Source organism: Alosa alosa, chromosome 7 (genome assembly GCF_017589495.1).
Source record: "Alosa alosa isolate M-15738 ecotype Scorff River chromosome 7, AALO_Geno_1.1, whole genome shotgun sequence".
Lineage (NCBI taxonomy): Eukaryota > Metazoa > Chordata > Actinopteri > Clupeiformes > Clupeidae > Alosa > Alosa alosa.
This window is the reverse complement of record NC_063195.1, coordinates 18,640,390-18,659,272: the sequence shown is the minus strand read 5'-3', so window position 1 is coordinate 18,659,272 and position 18,883 is coordinate 18,640,390. Positions and strand designations below refer to the sequence as shown.

The 18,883-nt window shown below is 42.1% G+C and overlaps 2 protein-coding genes across 2 annotated transcripts in view; both read right to left on the bottom strand.

Annotated features, from left to right (window-relative positions):
• prokr1a (prokineticin receptor 1a) overlaps window positions 1-688 on the bottom strand; it is a 10,844-nt gene extending 10,156 nt beyond the window's left edge. Inside the window, exon 1 of the mRNA XM_048248992.1 lies at window positions 559-688. The gene's annotated coding sequence lies outside the window, so the exon portion shown is untranslated. The remainder of the gene's footprint in view (window positions 1-558) is intronic.
• Window positions 689-9,402: 8,714 nt separating this feature from the next.
• snrpb2 (small nuclear ribonucleoprotein polypeptide B2) lies at window positions 9,403-18,874 on the bottom strand. Its single transcript, XM_048248683.1, has 7 exons — window positions 18,765-18,874; window positions 18,481-18,574; window positions 17,847-18,019; window positions 17,112-17,246; window positions 10,885-10,920; window positions 10,479-10,567; window positions 9,403-9,836 (listed from the first exon to the last, which is right to left on the bottom strand). The coding sequence occupies exons 2-7, from the start codon at window positions 18,542-18,544 to the stop codon at window positions 9,677-9,679; spliced, it is 657 nt and encodes a 218-aa protein (XP_048104640.1). The 5' UTR covers window positions 18,545-18,574; window positions 18,765-18,874; the 3' UTR covers window positions 9,403-9,676.
• Between the last annotated feature and the right edge of the window lie 9 nt (window positions 18,875-18,883).

Sequence of the window (18,883 nt, the reverse complement as noted above, 5' to 3'; positions counted from 1 at the left end):
ATTGGCTTCTAACTTAGGTATCCATGTGTTAACAATGATTCATTTTCATAAAATCAACAATATGACAAAAGTCAGCCATTTGGCATGCTGAATAAATGACCTAAGTGGGTCTACTACACATAATTGTATCAATTATTGACTCATTAAAAAGTTACAAACCCTTACTAGAGGTAGCCTACAATAAAACGAATTAGTTTTGTCGCCTTGCTTTTTTGCAAGATTGTTGCCAGTGCAGTCAAAGTGCACGAGTCTCTGGTTCCGTTTTTAAATGCCACATCCTCCTGTCTTGATACATCTTAAATACATGACTATATATTCATCTAGTGACGATCACAGTTACAAATGTCAAATTCCACGACAAACACATCAATTTAAGAGGCCAGCAAAACATTTAAAATTCACAATTAACACACAATTAAAAATTTTGCTCTAGTCTAAATTTAATGTAAGGTGATTCCACGCAATAGAAGATGTACTGCTGGCCACTTTGAATATCCAGTGAACATGAATGCCACAACCTAAAGCATGCAACAACAACAACAACAAAATCAAACTTACCCTCAATGCATCATGGATCATTAATTTTACCGTAAGGGTATTTGACGCTTGCCATGCCCACCTTCACAAGTTTATTTTCTTCACTGGTAACAACAAACGACGCAGCAAGAGGCAGCTATGCTGTACCTCTGTCTTCTCCGCCAGCTGTGCGAACGGAAAAGTGCTGCTCTCTTCTCCTCCCTCTGCTGGCAATGAGCGCGCGCTCAAACCTGCAGAGACCGTTGCGCACGCATTGCGCCGCACCGTTAGCACCACTGGTCTAAACTGTACTGGGTGCTGAATCCTTCTCATATAGATAGATTCTGAATCCTTCATGAATAGAACGTTTATGACTGACGCCAGTACTTTATAAACTTGTTTTTAATCGCACCACGGTCGTTTCGGACCAGAAGCCCCCTTCAGCGATTTCACCTGCTTTCGCAGACATGCGTGCTTACTATTGCCTGGTTCCCTTTGGCCCCACGGACTGTTACCGTGTTCATTAGCAGGAGGATTCAGCACCCCGTCCAGTTTAGATTGTCTTAATGTTATTCCTGTCATTTAGCCTACATATAGTTGACGATAGCCATTACGAGTTCTGCCATTGTAGTTAACGTCTGGCCATTTGGATATTGCCATGGCCAAAGCACAACGGACACACCACTGCACAAAGTGGTGCTAACGGTGTATAACACGTTATACTCAGCCTCAGCAAGCGACCATACCACATAGGGTTCCATGAAATCAGTCAAAAAGCAGGACGTTACAGTTTTAGGCAAAGTATTCTGCCCCTTCCTCCACCAATTTAATTTTAAGTCAGTTCACTTCAGTTCCATGCTTTTGGGGCATGCCAGGTGATTGGATTTGCATTGGCAAAGCATACAACAAATAGGATTAAATTGTTTACTATAATTCAGAAAACAAAGATGTATAGATGAGAGCACCACACCGCCCCTCTTACACCCACACATAATCACACAGCACACATAAACCCATTTAGTCTCCCTCTCCCTTTCCCAACAGTCAAAGCATCACTTTCTCTCTTCTGTTCTGCTTTTCTGATGACTTCTCTTGTTCAGATACAACCAGGCCTGTCTGATAGGCTCAGACAGCTCTGACATCAGCTTCTATAATTGGCTTCTAACTTAGGTATCCATGTGTTAACAATGATTCATTTTCATAAAATCAACAATATGACAAAAGTCAGCCATTTGGCATGCTGAATAAATGACCTAAGTGGGTCTACTACACATAATTGTATCAATGATTGACTCATAAAAAAGTTACAAACCCTTACTAGAGGTAGCCAATGGAAACAAAATGCAAAAGTGCAGTCAAATTGGTTTTGTTCCGTTTTTTAAATCACATCCTCCTGTACATACATCTTAAATACATGACTATATATTCGTCTAGTGACGATCACAGTTACAAATGTCAAATTCCACGACAAACACATCAATTTAAGAGGCCAGCAAAAACATTTAAAATTCACAATTAACACACAATTAAAATTCGATTTTGCTCTAGTCTAAATTTAATGTGAGGTGATTTCACGCAATAGAAGATGTACTGCTGGCCACTTTGAATATCCAGTGCATCATAACGCTGAGTCCTCTCTTGTTCAGACACAACCAGGCCCACACATCAAAGCTGAGTCCTCTCTCTGAGAGCTAAAGGTCTCCTTTTTTGGGGAGTATAATGCTCACCTTCCTCTTCACTCTATTTTGTTCAGAGATTGTGGACCCCCCCATTCCAGCGTCCACTGGCCTTTTGAGTTCTATCGTCTAAGGGGACGGACAATCCTCCATGTGACAATCGTGACAAGCAGTCATTCTGATGTCCTCCTGTGATGTCCCAATTGTCTAATGAATGCACCCTATGGGCTTACTTCCCCTATAGCTCTTAATCCGCACAGTGTCATAGAACGGAAGCAAGGAACAAACGCCCCACAGAAGTATAGACAGGGGTTCTCAAACTTTTGTGGGCCGGGGGCCCCTCATGGAGTGGAAAATTCTCCAAGGACCCCTCATAATCACAACACATAAAACTTAAGTTAATCATGTAGCTGTATAGCTTTTTTTCTGTTAGATGCTTATGTTATATGTATTTTAAAAACATACTGTAGAGTGCTAATACCACAATACCACAATAGTCATGTTAGCAAACTTTGACAGTATGTAGGATTTTTTTAAAGGTTTGTTGTTTCTTTGTCAAATGTAGGCCTATTGTGTTGAACACATAGTGTTTGCTTCACAAAACTTTCATTTAGTTAATTAATAGTAAAGTGTTTTGATGTATTGATGTAACGTATTCTATAGCATTTTTCGCCATATAAGACAATTTCATATTTTGTGTTGAGGACCCGTGGGGGTCCCCGGACCCCACTTTGAGAACCAATAGACTAGAACACATAAGACCCTTTCAACAAGAAAAACAAAAACAATGCTTGAACGCTTTTTGTTCCCCATCTACTTCCCATTAAGATAACATATGGAATGTTAAAAGCGGAAGCCTTTCATTGATAATGGAACGGTCAACGGTCAACAGCGAGTGAGTGGGTCCACACCATCCTCTCTGCAGTTTCTTCTAATATTAACCAGCAGCCTGCATGCTTGGCTCATGCTTGAATGTATGGTTCATGTCAGCAGCTGGAGAGAATGAGCTCACAGTTAAACTGCTTCCCATTGATCAAACAGCATTAAGAAATCGTTCATTAATCTCTATTGTTCTGGGTGCTCTAAATGCCGTGGGTCAATTAAAAGCTATTTATTGCCTTTCCGTCACATCATTCCACTGAATAAAGAAATAAACACTGATCGCTTATCATTGATATCATTGATCATTTATATTCAAAACAGATGAATACAGCCCAGGTCCCATTCGGCCACATAAACCCAACTCATAAGAATTTTAAATAAGAAAAGGGGAAATGTCAAAACACTATGGGGAGCCCTCATGATAAACATAAAATCATAAAACACCTGCTCAGACATCAGGGATGCTGTGCGCATTAGCAAGTCTATGTGGTTCAGATGCCAATCCTATCCCCTTGCATATACCCTATAGCCCTCGCTGGCATGCATTATAGATGGCGTGGCCTTCAATATTCTCTGTGTTCAGTGTTGGTGATCTGAACATGACTTTGTAAATCGATTTGGATGGAGTTTGTCTGTTGAATAAATAATTGTGGAAACGTGGAGCCTTCATGTACAAATCTGTTGGATGCCTGATGACAGGAAGTTGCCGTGGTGTGTTTCCTCTCTCTCTTTGGTAACTCTCGCTCTTTTCCATCTGAACATGTTTGGCAGCCAGGATTCCAATGCCGCCGCGGATCGTTGGTGATTTTCATTGGCTCTTGTGGCGCCTCCATTGCTGGGTTGATTTTAACCACACTTGACCTTTAACCCTCAGTCTATGACATCAGTCTGTTAGTTGACAATCAAATTATTAACCGCTCCCTCCAAATACCCAGTTATCCCAAATCTATAAAGTCTCGCTGCAGCTGCTTGGACACCTGAACCCTCCCATTGCTGATGGAGGTATAAATTTATTGGTTTGGGTGGGTGGCACAATATCTGGCTACATACTGTTGTGGTGATACATAGCTCAGATCGGACCAGGGCATGATCAGTCCCTGGGTCTGCCAAGGACTGTGATGGATTTGAAAGAGTGACAGTGATGAAAGAGTGACAGTGAACGCCTTCTGTTCAGCTCAGTGGTATGTTAGATAGTGACAGTGATGTGTAATGTGAGGCGGCTGGAGCTGAGGTATGGGGTAAGGCTGGAGCGGTGGTATGGGGTAAGGCTGGAGCTGTGGTATGGGGTAAGGCTGGAGCTGTGGTATGGGGTAAGGCTGGAGCGGTGGTATGGGGTAAAGGAGTTCTCTCTTCTGACTGATGGAGGAGCAATAAAAGAATAAAAAGTCTTCTCATCTGGGAAGATATGTCTGTTCTTGACTGTGGCTGCTTTTGTTTTCATTTGAATAGCTATGGAAAGGGTATTTGAAGGCTCTGGTAACACAGACTTTGTGACACACACACACACACACACACACACACACACACACACACACACACACACACACACACACACACACACACACACTATTTATGTTCAATTTCACCCCTGAGAAAATTGGGGAGCTGTTTGTGCGGAGATAGCTGGCAGTGCTAGCGGAGAACATAAAAGTGAATGTGGAGCAGCATATGAGGAGCATGAGGAAGAGCAGCCACTCGCCACCTCCCCGCCGCCACGGCAACAGCAGCAATTCACCTCCCCGCCGCCACAACGCTACTGACCCCCAGGTGTAAATACTTGTTTTTTAAAAGCAACACTTCCCCCCTCGAGCTTCTCTCTCTCTCTCTCTCTCTGGGCGCCTTTTCTTAATTGCCAGCTATTCTGAGGGCTCAGGAAAACCCACTGCCGAAACTTCACTATAACAGAATGGGAAAATCTGAGTGCAACGGCTGTGTTTGTGAACAGTTCCTTCCTCCCAATGAAAATGGATGTCTTCTGAGAAAGACATAGGGTTATGATAACAGCACTGCTGTAGTTGAAAGGTCAAGTCATTGAATTCAGCATAGAATTTTAGAACCTTGAATTGTTGCGGAATGGAATTTTATGTTAGAATGTTATGTTAGAATGTTCAAAAACCCACACCTTTTAGAAGCTGGTAAGGAAAGCTGGCTCTGTAGTGGGAGCTGAACTGGAGTGCATCACTTCAATATCTGACAAAAAGGACCCTGAACAAAGACAACATCTTGGACAATGAGTGTCATTCACTCCACAGCACTATTGTTAAGCAGAAGGCCATTGGAACTGTTGCACAACAGACAGACTGCTTCAGGGCCATTGAACTGTTCAATGCTTCACTTAAAGGAAGAGGGAGATAGACTTCTCTGCATAGTCTGTCTGCCTCTTCACCCCTCCATGTTTGGATACTGTCTGCCACTAGCCACTTTGTACCACTGTCTTTCTGCCTCACTGTTTTGCGTGCTATATTAGCACATATGCATATGCCCCCTCCATGCTGTGGCCAAATTCCTTTTTTCTTAATATATATATTTATATATATATATATATATATATATATATATGATACTGTATATATAGATACAGATTTTTTTTATAGTTTTTTTAAATTACCTTGCCTACTCTCTTATATGTCCATATTTATTTTATGCTGGTCTCTACACTTTATTCTTGCACTGTTGCACTGTTGGACTTACTCATTTGTACCATCACCATGTCACTCACTCACACAGAGCACTTTACCTTACCTTACTATGCACAGAGAATCACAGGCTCAGTCCTTGCCTCAGTTATTGCAAGCGCCTCATGATTAATCACTCACTATGTGGATACTGTTTTTAGAATTGATTTAGATTAAGTGTTATTTAGTATAATTTGTATTTTGGTATATTCTTTATCTTCTACTGTCCTTATTGCTTAGTTGTGTTTTTTATATTATATACTTTTAATTAGCTGTTAGTGAATGTGATGTCTGTATGCTACTGAGACATTTGAATTTCCCCTGGGGGATCAATATGTATGTATGTATGTATGTATGTATGTATCTATCTATCTATATATATCTATCTATCTATCTATCTATCTATCTATCTATAAGTCTCCCGTTACACAGAAATATTGAGACAACGATTTGCCAGGAGTATTTCTCATCACTAAGGTATGAACTAATTTAAATTTAATATAAAACAAATCTCTTTGCATGGATCTATGAATATAATGTATTGCTTTTTGGAAAATAAACAGGGAGGGTCTTTTTGGCAGACGGTCCGGTGTAATCGACTTCTTACTCCTGTCGGCTGTGGTCACATTCTTTTAAGTGCACAGCCACAGGTTGATAACTGTGTAATGGAAAACCGCAGCCTAAGGGGAGGAAGACTGTTTTCTCCTCGATGCTCCTCCACTGCTCTCACACAAGCTACAACCGAAAAACATCCACAATCATCAACCCAACACGACACACACACACACACACACAGACACAGACAAAGACACAGACACACACACAAACACACTTCTTCTGACTTTAACGCCTTTCACAAGAACATTGTGAAAAAGGCTAGGTGTGACAACTTGCTACTTGCAGTGTGTGTGTGTGTTTGTGTGTGTGTGTGCAAGTGTGCATGTGTGTGCGTGTGTTTGGGGATCTGCCAAGCACTCTCTGTCTGTATGTTCCCAACCACACTGAACAAGTGGCTATCTCTCAGTGAGTCATGCTAGCACAAATCAGTGCACAGTTATGATTATTCAGTTACTAACACCTCTCACCCTTAATTCCACAATGGCCAGTGATGACACATTGAAGAGATGTGAATTAAACAGGAGACTGACTCTGAAGACCTCTGGCTGTCGGGTCATTTTGGCTCAATGGCCTGCGATCACTTTGCTCAGCTCATTAGCAGTGCTAAGCATGTTGCTCTGTGCCTGGCCTACTGTGCAAGCTTAGCTTCGCTGTGGGGACTGTACTGGATAGTCTAGAACCGCTGTAATGAGAACCAGGTAATGTTTCAGTTGTTCCAAGGTGATGCTCCATTTTTAGCAGCATTAACAATAAGATTGTCTAGAGGTGCTTTACCACGACCAAAGCCAGAACCCCTTAGAGCGGACAGGACACTCAACCTGAGGTTGCTTTAAATGAAGCAATGTAACAATAGAGAGAACAGAGCTAGACGCATAGATAGATAGATGGATGGATGGATAGATAGATGACAGACATAGACAGATATATAGACACGGAGAGAGAGAGAAACAGACACATGGATAGATAGATAGATGGATAATTTCATCTGGCACTGGCACTTTTTTAAAAACAGAGATAGACAAATAACATAGTTAGATAGATAAACATACAGACAGATAGATGACATATATAGACAGATATATATAAATATAAATATATATATATATATATATATATATATATATATATATATATATATATATATATAGAGAGAGAGAGAGAGAGAGAGACATGGATAGATAGATAGATGGATCCTTTCATCTGGCACTGGCACATTTTTTAAAAACAGATTCAGTCAAATTATATTGAATTCAGATTCAGACATATCCAATACCAAGTAAAGTGCTGTAGATCGATCACAGTGGAACAATAGGCCACTCGACCATAATGTAGCAGCTAAATGCATTAGGGCTGACTGTGCTAAGCTACACCATTACCAACAGAATTGATTTTCATCGGAGCAAAGACAGTAATTCCCGCTCTTTTCCCAGCCTTCACCTGTGACCCGCTTCTGAAGCGCTCCGAAGAAGAAAATCAGGTTCGCTGAACGGACTTATCAGTCTCAAATTATTCGCTTGGCTTGGAGGTTGACGTAAGCCCATTCCAAGCACAACAAATACGGTCATGGACACAGGGCCAAATTATCTTCCATCATTCTGTCAGCTTTAATTAAGCCTCTTAGTTCATTATAATGACTTATGGACAACTGGCACCATTAAAGGCCTTGCCCATTGGAAGCACTTCGGCCGTGGCACATTCCACTAATAGGCATCTGCACTGGGCAGGAGAGATAAGCTCAATCATGGCAGTAGGCTAAATTACAGAAATGATGCAGACGTTATGGTGAGGGTAGCCTGGCCACTGGCCATCCCCTTGGTACGCTTCGGTTCTACAAGGAGTCGTGGAGGGAGATGAAAATCGAGCGGAAGTAGGAAGGCAGGGCCAGGCTATGGTGAGGGGCAATGGAGAGGATTTCTACGTTTCCATCTGGAAAGGCCAAACGGAGAACCAATCAGCATCGTGGATTCTGATGTGCTTTCAAGCTCCTGGTTTGGTAAGAAGACATTTCTTTTAGAAGAGGCCAAACAGAGAACCAAGCTGTTTTATTTTACAACGCAGATGTGCTTTTTGGTGGGCGACATATTTTCTCTGATATCCATTAAACTTGGTTTCGTAAGCGGACTTCAATCCGTTTACTTTAGGAGAGGCACAACAGAGAAGCAAGCTGTGTACTCTGCCGTGCTGGGGAGGGAGGGAGGGAGAGACAGACAGACTTCCCCCAACTCTACCATGCCAGCCTGTGAGGTCAAGTCTTGGCTGCACCTCGCCCTGGAACTCTCCTCCTCCCCTCCCACTCCGTGTCACATCTGTTGTAACGATGTGGGACATGACGAGCGCTGAACAATGTCCACGCCGACCGGCAACGTGCGATGGAGCTCTCCGCAGCAGCGCAGTAGGCTACTCGGCAGCCGATGACGGTGCTGGACACCGCGCCGAGTGCTGCGACCTGCTCTTGGCTCTGAGAGGTCACTGCGGACTCTTGAGTTCATTAAAACCATCCATCATCGGAGCTGCGCGTCATGCACACTCAGGACTTCAGATGGTGGGCGCTCATAACCCCCCACACCCCACACCCCACACTTTTACCCAAGGTTGCCAAATACCACCCACCCTCACTGAGGGGACCTTTACTGTCCATGCTGATGTGGAGGACAGCGTTTGGGCAGCGTTTACAATGAAGTGGACCGGACAGGAAATTTCACGCCGAGGCGATGAAGAGCCTCCACTCAGACAGCCCTTCACAAAACATTACGAAAAAGATCACCAACGATCCCCTCTGATTTAGGAACAGATGTTGCTGATTTCCCTTAAAAACAGATCTACACAGAAGATAGACATTTCATCTCAGTTCTCGCCCATTATGAAAAAGTAACAAGCTTGCAGGTGGAAAATGGTGTCCTACTTTGTGGGAGCCAGCTCTCTTACAGGTGTGAAAAGTGGAAACATCCAGAAAAAAAGCCATGTCATGAAAACTGTGTTTGCTAATCTCTGGCTCTGGCCAATGGTTACCATTCAGGAAATTAGCAACTGCCATGTCACCATCCTAGAAAAGTCCTTTATTGTATTGTACAAAATAAACAAGATGGCTGCCACTTCTGTCATTATTTTCCCATAAAGCCTCAACACCTGTTGGAAACAAACTGAGAATACTCTACAGCCGTCATTTCACTAATAAAAAAACAAACAAGAAAAAGACTTCAAAAAAGAGCACAGACGACAAAAATAAAGCCAAGCCGACAATCGTAGTCAGCCGTCATGTTTCTCGTAAAGTGTGTCCATATTCCTGCCTTCGCGTCGCGGGATGAAAGGTCATTTCTTGGCGTAGGTGATCTTCATGGCACACGTGGCGGTGATGCGGAATCCCTGAAGCGCGTCCTTAGCGACACCGGCCTGTCCCTCGTTCTCGAACTCCACGAAGGAGATGTCGTGCTTCCCTGGGACGAGGCGAACCTCTTTGAAACCGGGAAACCTGATTGTAGTAGGGGCAGAATGCTCAGGTTAGAAACAGGAAGGAACCCCAACAACAGGCACCAATAAAACAACAAGAACAGGATCTTTCCTACTAGACTACTGCTATAGTTCTATCACACCAGTACTAACTTCAAATACACTTAATAGTCCTATTGAGTTCATCATTTCTTCAGTAATGGCAATTCAATGTCCAGTCATATTTTATGTCAATATTGCAGCAGTATTCAAGAAGCATTATTACTTCAAAAACATTTAACAGAACTATTGAGTTCATAACTCCTTCAACCATGTCAAATCATTAGTGTGTGTCATTATCTTTACAGTTTTCTAGAGGCAAATTTACTTCAAATATGTTTAACAGACATAGGCTACAACCTCTTCAGTAATGTTGAGTAATTATTATACACTATACAAATACAAAAGTATTGTGAAACTTAATGACTTGCATTCATGCATTTCATTCACGCCCATTGCCACAGGTGTATAAAATCAAACACCTGGTCATGCCGTCTGCATTTACAAACATTAGTAAAGGAACTGGGAAAACAAGTATACAAAACACTGGGCTACAACTTGGCAAGGTTTCAATGGTGCAATTGACATCATATCTGGGAGGTTAACTGCATGAAGATACACTTACTGATTAAACAGCATGGATAACATCATCTCATTGGTTTCCTCCGGCAGGTTCGTCAGGAACAGGATGTAATTCGGTGGGTTATCAGGAACCTGAAAGACAGTTAACTTCCTTAATTCATGGAGGAACACAAAGACCAAATAACGGTGCAAATAAGGGCACAGCACTCTAGGAAATATTTATAGTTATGGCCGAGGCCATTACAATGAAAGTCAATGCGGTGCTTTACGGCCAATTATAAACGCAATGTAATCCAAGACCACGCTTAATCTTCATCTTCGTGTTTGCAGACCAGCACTTTTCAACGCGGAAAAGTCTGACTATGTAAAAACGAGGCACTAGGCCGGTCAATACGAGGCATAATCAGCAGTATTCCCAAGGTCTGAAACAGCAGTAGAAGAGCACGTACCTGTGTTGCCGGGGGCGGAGGCTGTGATGGGGCACCCTGCGTACAGGAAGAGATGGGAGATATAGATGAGTTCGGACAAACACCAGATGGATCTGTGGTTAGCTCTGATTAAGAGAGGTGGTCTGGGTCAAAGTGCCCGACTGACATGCTAATCAAAGTACAGTGAAAGCAAACAAACAAACACACACAACCCTGTGATTGTTGTTGTTGTTAATCTTATCATGGCTTCTACTTTTGTCTTTGTTTATAATCATCATCATTATTATTATTAGTCCCTGCTCTTTTACCCAGTCTCAGTTGTATCTAGGCCTAACATATGACTGATCATGAAAGCACAGCGAAAACTAAACAAAGCAGACAAATAAAAAACAAAGGACACGGTACCCAACAACACACTACACACATAGTCGTCACCCTTAATATACTTACTTACTTACTTACTTATATATATATATATATATATATATATATATATATATATATATATATATATATATATATATATATATATATATATACACATACATACACTTATGCCATCATGACTGCTTACATTTTTTTGATTAGATTAGATTAGCCTTTATTGTCTCAAACTGAGACATGTGTCTATTTGAAATGTTTGCTATTGTTGTTTCCTATTGTTGTTTTCATTATGGTTTCTGTTGTATTACATATGATTCTGTGAGTAGAGTAGGCTTTACATTTATAAAAAAAAAAATAATAATAAAAAAAAACGCTTCCAGTTGGCTGTTTACCTTGTGACCACTAAACAAACTGACAGAACTTCCTTCTGAAGGGTCTGGATAAAAATGCCCCTTCAATCTTCTCCATTGTGAAAAAACAACAACTAGTTGTTGTACAAGCCAAGACTCACTCATACATTGTACATTATTGATTTTGCAGCACTACAGAACGACTTTGAGAAAAATGAACTATTCTGTCACTCTTACAACTGTTATAATAAAATAAAGAAGGCACCTCTGAGCTTTGGGGATGAAGACGCCAGAGTCTATAGACTTTTTACCCAAACACTGACCTACATCTGACGAGCAAAGATGTAAACAAACTGGAGGTCATACGCTCGACTCCTAACTGGCTCGTGTGGCCGCTAAGCTTGTCACTGTAAGTAAAACCATCAGAGCGTCTCCCTTTAGGCCACTGGATAAAAGCTACCTGGCCTCAAGTATTCCCAGTCATGAAGAAGCAACTTTAATAGTATGAAAGTCAGTCAGTCAGTCAGTCTTGGTCCTAGCTAACTGACTCAAGAGGCTGCTAAGCTTGTCACTGTAAGTAAAACCATCAGAGCATCTCCCTTTAGGCCTCAGGCATTCTCAGTCGTGAAGAAGCAACTCCGCTAGTATGATGTGTATGATGTGCATGACAGGTAGTCAATGCCTGTTATAGTTTTTGCTGCGCTACAGAATGTATCTGACTAAAAAAAAAAAATTGCAAGTCCTCTTAAGATAAAACAAGACAGCACCACTGAATATTGGTGATTTAGACGTTTAACATACGATGCAGGGATGGTCATGGTTAATTAGAACAACCAGCTAACAATAGCCACTGGTGCCCAATGGAACATATAGCACTGGCTAACAGACTAACTAAAAAGACTTTACTCAAACACTGGCCAGACTTGGGCTCTCATTCAGATCACAGTCAGAGGGTACCTGGGCACTGTTATCTATGTTCCAGACTTGACAAGACAGCAGAGAAGTTAACACCGTCAGACTCCTCTCGTCTCGTCTCATCTGTGCTCACACAGGTGACGGAGATGATTGCCCATACCTTATCTCTTCCTGGTCTTCCAGACTATAGGCCTTGCCTAGACATGTCGTCTTCCATCTGATGTGCTTCAGACAGGCTTCTAGCTCTTTTTAGCAGCTTTTTTCCCTCAAACTCAATCAAGATAAAACAGAAGCTATTCACTCATTTCCACTCCTAACATTCTGAAAAGCTGCAGCAATCTATCGCCGGCTATTTCACTACCACCTCTGCTGAAGTAAGAAATCTGGGCGTAATCCTGGATCCTACTCTCTCATTTGATTCACATATCAAAAACATCACCAGAACGTCTTTCTTCCATCTCAAAAGCATCTCCAAACTCTGCCCCTCCTTCAACTCATCTACAACAGAAACGCATGCATTCATTACATCTAGTCTAGACTACTGCAATGCTACTTTACGGCATCCCAGCTAAAACCCTGAATAGACTGCAGTATGTCCAAAAGTCTGCTGCAAGGCTACTCACCCGCACCAGGCCCTGGGATCACATTACTCCCATCCTCCAGCCAGTTACATTGGCTTCCTGTCCACTACCCGTTCAACACAAAATTATTCTCCTTGTTTATAAATCCCTACATAATCTGGCCCCAAATCCCTACCCATCAGACCTCCTCCCCCCATACCGGCAATCCCGCACCTTTCGCGCTACGGATACATGTCTTTTTGCAGTCCCCACATCTCGACTTCGCTCCATGGGTGACAGGGCCTTCAGTGTGGCAGGTCCTAAGCTGTGGAATGCCCTGCCGCTTGTGACACACCAGCTCTCCTCTCAGCCCCCTGATTTCTACTTGCACTGCCTCTTTTATTTTCCCTGTTTTTATCTGTCTTCTTCTCTACACTTGGTCTTCACTTTGTGCTCAGTGTACTAACTGTATCCCCGCTGAGTGTGTTTGTTTCCTCTGCATCTTGGCATTTTATGTACCTTGCATCCACGTCCAGCATGTGCCTTTCCTATATGCTTGTTCTCTCATTGTCCCTGCCTGAATGTACTGTCCACACGGTCAGTGCACTCTAACCATGTATGTGATTGCTTGTTATATGTACTTCTTATGCCTATACCTTATTGTACAGTGCCCTTGGGTACCTCGAAAGACACTTTTTTAAATTAAACGTATTATTATTCTTATTAGATACTGCCAGTTTTCTTCAGTGTCAGAAATGACTTGGCTAGGGTTAATTAGGGACCCCTAAATTAATTAGTGGACATGTTGTCGTGTGAAGGACAGGTAAACACACCTGCACACAAAAAAGTAAAAATGAGGTGTTGCAATCGCAGGTATCTGTGACCTAACATAGTCAAAACTGCACGAAATTGGAAGTGTAGGATCATTATGAATGAATGCACGCCAAGTTTCGTGGAATTCCGTTCATGGGGGGCCACACAATAAATTAATTTATGTTACTATACACCAACTGGCCTGTAGGTGGCGGAGACAGTTTTCTGTGAATATCTCGAGAACCGTGGGGCCTATAGGAGGTCCACCTTTTTTTTTGTATGTTGGTCTTAAGGGGGCATGTCAACCCATCCCATTACCACTTATTTCATGTATAAGCCACCTAGTTAAAAATTAAAAGCAAAAATTAGGTGTTTTCATCACAATATCTCTGGCTGACATGGTCAAAACTGCAATGCGAAATTGAAAGTGTAGGATCATTATGACACCCACCGAATGCATGCCAAGTTGTGTGAACTTTCGTTCATGGGGGGCCTTGTACACCAACAAGGATTCCCGGGACACTGAAAGACCGGGGTACACGAAACTTGGTGGGCATGTAACCCCACATGGATAGCATGGAACCATCGTTTTTCGTTTTTGATCTGTAGCCCCCTGGACTGGACCCCGAAAGGAGGGTAGGGCAGACAGTTTTCGCGAATATCTTGAGAACCGTGGGGCCTAGGGCGACCAATTTTTTTCCGTATGTTTGCCTCCAGGGGTCATGTTAACCCATTCCATGTGCACACATGTCAGTGTTTCCCCTACAGTGTATTTAACAGCGGCGCAGCGCCGCCGCTGGATTTTCAGCGCCGCTGCAACATAATATCACGAGATTCACTTAACACACTGTAAAAGCACAACGCATTAGCGTCATCTCGAAATTGTTTTCTGAAAGTCTTGAGTAAGTTAAGTGCATCAAATCCGCGCCTAGCCTCTCATTATTCAGGACATATATGCGGCATGATGTGTCAGGTGATTACAAGCCCAAAGACAAGTCTGCAGCCCATATGGCTAGCCCTACGTTCTGAAACGGTTACATTGTTTAGCTATCCGACTGATGGGGTCTTGCTCGCCACAGTGTAGCCTATGGTGTCATCGTTCACTTGTAGGTTACACAATAAATAGCCTACTTATAGGCCTGGTGACAATAAAAATGATATTAGTTATATTTCATCACGAAGCTGTTTGTATGCGCGGAATTCGCTTGTAGCCTATGCCATATGTTGCTTTTGAGCAATTCCTCTGATCCAAAGCCTGCTTTGACACATTGACACTAATGTGAAACATGCATCCTCCTCTCCTAGCCTACATCAAATAAAAGAAACCAATTCATGATTACGAAATTAATTTAACATGGGGAAAAAAAGTTTGTTGCGATTTAGCCTACTGTTGTGATGCGGTTCTTTCTGCTGATTGATTTTCGTCCGTGTCGTCAACTCTGAGAACTCTTGCTCCGGCTGACAATTTTATCCAGAGAGCTGATTTCCCAAAGATGAGCCTCCATCAACATTCAACGACAAATTATTAAAACGTAAGTAATGCAATAGAGTAAACCAATGTGCTACAAGGTGTATGGTCTTAACGTTAATTGCAGCCTAGACTTGTAACGTTAGCGTGGGGCTACATGTAATGTTTGTATGGGAAAGCTAGGCGAACACAGTCTAGGCCTGTTTAAACTTTGATAGTTAAAGGAAATATGAGCATATGTTGGCATATAATGTATAGCCTAAATTCTGTCCACTTAGCTATAATAGGCTATCACAAACAGACCTTTTCTACGCTTTCGTCATTAGACATAGGAGCCTACATTCTCTTATCAGAAAGACGCGTGTTCTCATAACTTCAGCGTTCTCTTTGACGGGTGAGATCTAACGGTCGTGACTTCAATCAAGTAGCCTAGGTCCTTTCGAAAGTTAATTGTGAGTGAGTTGTATGGTAACTGTGGGAGTGATGTAGAAGAAAAGTGAGTATTACTTTTTTTTTTATAATTGGGTTTGTTGTTTTGGGACTGAGAAATAGACTACAAGGAGAGCATCTGGCTACGTGCATCGCGTGTCAGCATTAATGGCCCCCAACAATTCAATTCAATTACCAGAGCCTTAGAGATGTGCTTTGAAAAGCCCAGAAAAATTAAGTGCTCGCGAGATTGGGTGTGGCCTTTGCCATTAAGACAAATTTAAATAAATTGTAAATAATCTTTTTCTGGGTTGTGCCATTTCATTTTTCTTTTATCATTTTTAACCAATAATGTAAAAGAAAGCTGAAAATGTCCACAAAAGAAACACGAAGGTATGATATATACCTATGATATATACCACCCCCCCAGTAATAGCACCGCTGCTGGAAAAATTTCTAGGGGAAACACTGCATGTGCATAAACAGATACACACGCACACACATACATTCACAGTAATCATACGTATGACACATACTCACACAGTAGACATATACAACACACATATGCAGGCAAACACACAAACACGCGCACACACACACACACATAAATGTGTACACGCACACATTTCAAGAATTTCTCAGTATTATGAACAGGCAAGATGGGGGTGGGGTTGTATAAAATGAATTTTACATGTGAAATCTATGAACTAATCATGTTTTGGTACAGCAGATACCAGTGAGAATTGAGTGTGGATAATGCAATTTAGTGAGACAGTTAGAATCATATAGGCCTTTCAGCATGACTTATTTTTGTGGAAAAAATGTGCAGGACTGGGAGGCGGTCATATTTTGTACCGCTCTGCGGTACATCTAGTTACGTCATAGCTCTGTGGAACAGGACAAAGTACCCAAAAAATATGAACAAAAATATATGTTTCATTCTATGAAATGGATGCCTTTTCCACTATAGAATTTTCATCAAAAGTAAACTTCTTTTCAATAAACATATAGGCCTAGGGAACCCTCGTAAGCTTTTATCAGTGCTTGGCTTGCCCCTCTACAATTTAAGTGATCTTTACTTTTCAAAAATTTTTGTAGGACAGGTGTGTGTATTTTGTTTGGAATTTTGTTGGGATTTTGACCTAGCATATTACATATCGTGTTACTAGGAGTACAACTTCCAGTTTTTCCACCCAATTAACAATACTTTTGCAGGGCTGGTCATTCGTAATTCCATTACTTCTCCAGACCTGTGCAAGCCCCCCCTGCTGCTACTGTTGCCGTAGGAATTTATTAGATGACAAAAACACGGTCAGCAGCAGAACGTACCCCTGCAGGCTTCCTGTTGGCGTTGAGTGCCTGTTCCAGAGCCTTCTTCTTCTTCTCCTTCTTCTTGTCCTTATCACCGTACGTGCCACGCATCTTGGAGATGACCTCCGAGTCGGTTTTGGCATACTGAATACGCTGCACAAACAGGAGAAATTCCATTCCGTTGCAATGCCAAGTGGACTTTTTTGATCCAAGATCATTTTAGTGACACAGCTTGACACTATAATAATGCTTGATTAGTTTCCTTGGACCCCAAAACAATTCAATATTCTAACATGGTGTTCTAAAACTAAAGGGTGTATGCTAACAAATCAGTACACACAGTATCTTGGTATCCACTTCCCTTGGTAAGGTATGTCAACGACTCATCTGTTTGCCTCGCCTTTGGCCGCCTATATCAGATACACTGATGTGATTGGCTCCCCGCGATACAAGTGGCAAAAGTAACGTGCATCATTGCTCATTGCTAGAGTGTCTGGCAGAGACAATTCAAATTGTGCTCTTGTGAGAACTCAACCTGTGTTGGGTTTCCCTGCGCGTCTCAGCTCGGACTCGAACCCGCAAACAGCGGCAACTCGGATTGGGACTCGAGTGCACTAGCAATCGAGCTAAAAGCCCAGTCTGCTAGCTCTCCCACTAGCACGCCTGTTAAGGTGTTGGAGGAGGAGGTTTGCACAATGTACATACTGCACAGCTATGAAACAGCCGGCTACCGTTACATGTGCAGGCACTCACCATGGGTTTGTTGTAGAAGGGGAAGCCTTGGAGTTGCCTGAGGGCATTGGTGGCGGAGGCAAGCTCTTTGAACACCACAAAAGACTGGCCCCTCATCTTCATCGTCTTCATCGCCACAATATCCAGTATCTGGCCAAACTGGGAGAAGAGCAGGTAGAGCGCCCTCTTCAGCTCTGGACGGTAAGAAAGAGAGGGATAAATGAGTGTGATCTACAAAGTGTAATACAAGACACTAGAGTGCAGCTACTACGTAGGCCTACATAGAAAAGCAAGAGCTGAGGGAGCAACATGAATGGACCTGATCTGTCTATAATATAGAGGGTAAATAGTAGTAGCTCTTGAATCAGATGCTGGCAAAACATCGCTACCTCTGCTGTGAACAAAATAATGAACGTATGATGATCAAGTATGAGTTTCTGGCCAAGATCTGTGACCTTTTAACTTGAATAAAATCCCTGATTAACGCTGTGCCCAACAGGAAACTTTGAGAGGACAAATGCATGAAAGCTAACGTTAAATAGTCCAATTATCAGAGCGCAACTAAATGGTAACGTTACATCAACGTTACATTTAGCTAACTTAACTAGCCGACTAGCCAAGTTCATGTAACAGGACTGGAATGCACGACACTTACCTTCCTTCTTTATCTTGTCATTTACATTGTTTATGTAAATCGTATGATTCGGTCGTATATCCATGACTGGAGGATTACTGTGAATGAATTAACTCTAAAAGGGCAGAATGAGAATGCACTGAATGTTAACAAGCCATTTACAGACGCGTTGCAAGACACACTTCTTCAAATGGAAAATACCCCAACAAAAGATAGCTAGCAAACAAATGTATGTGTAAATACCTGCATTTTAAGAGCAAACTTAAACTGTAATTTAGATATTAAGACAGTTCTAAGACACTCACCACACTATTCTCGCTTTGAAAACTCCACCGGAAAATACAGACTCGCGGTTCCTACATGCGCGTCCTTCTTTGTGAGAGCTTTAAGAAATCGCTATAGCGCCACCATGTGTGTTGGAGTA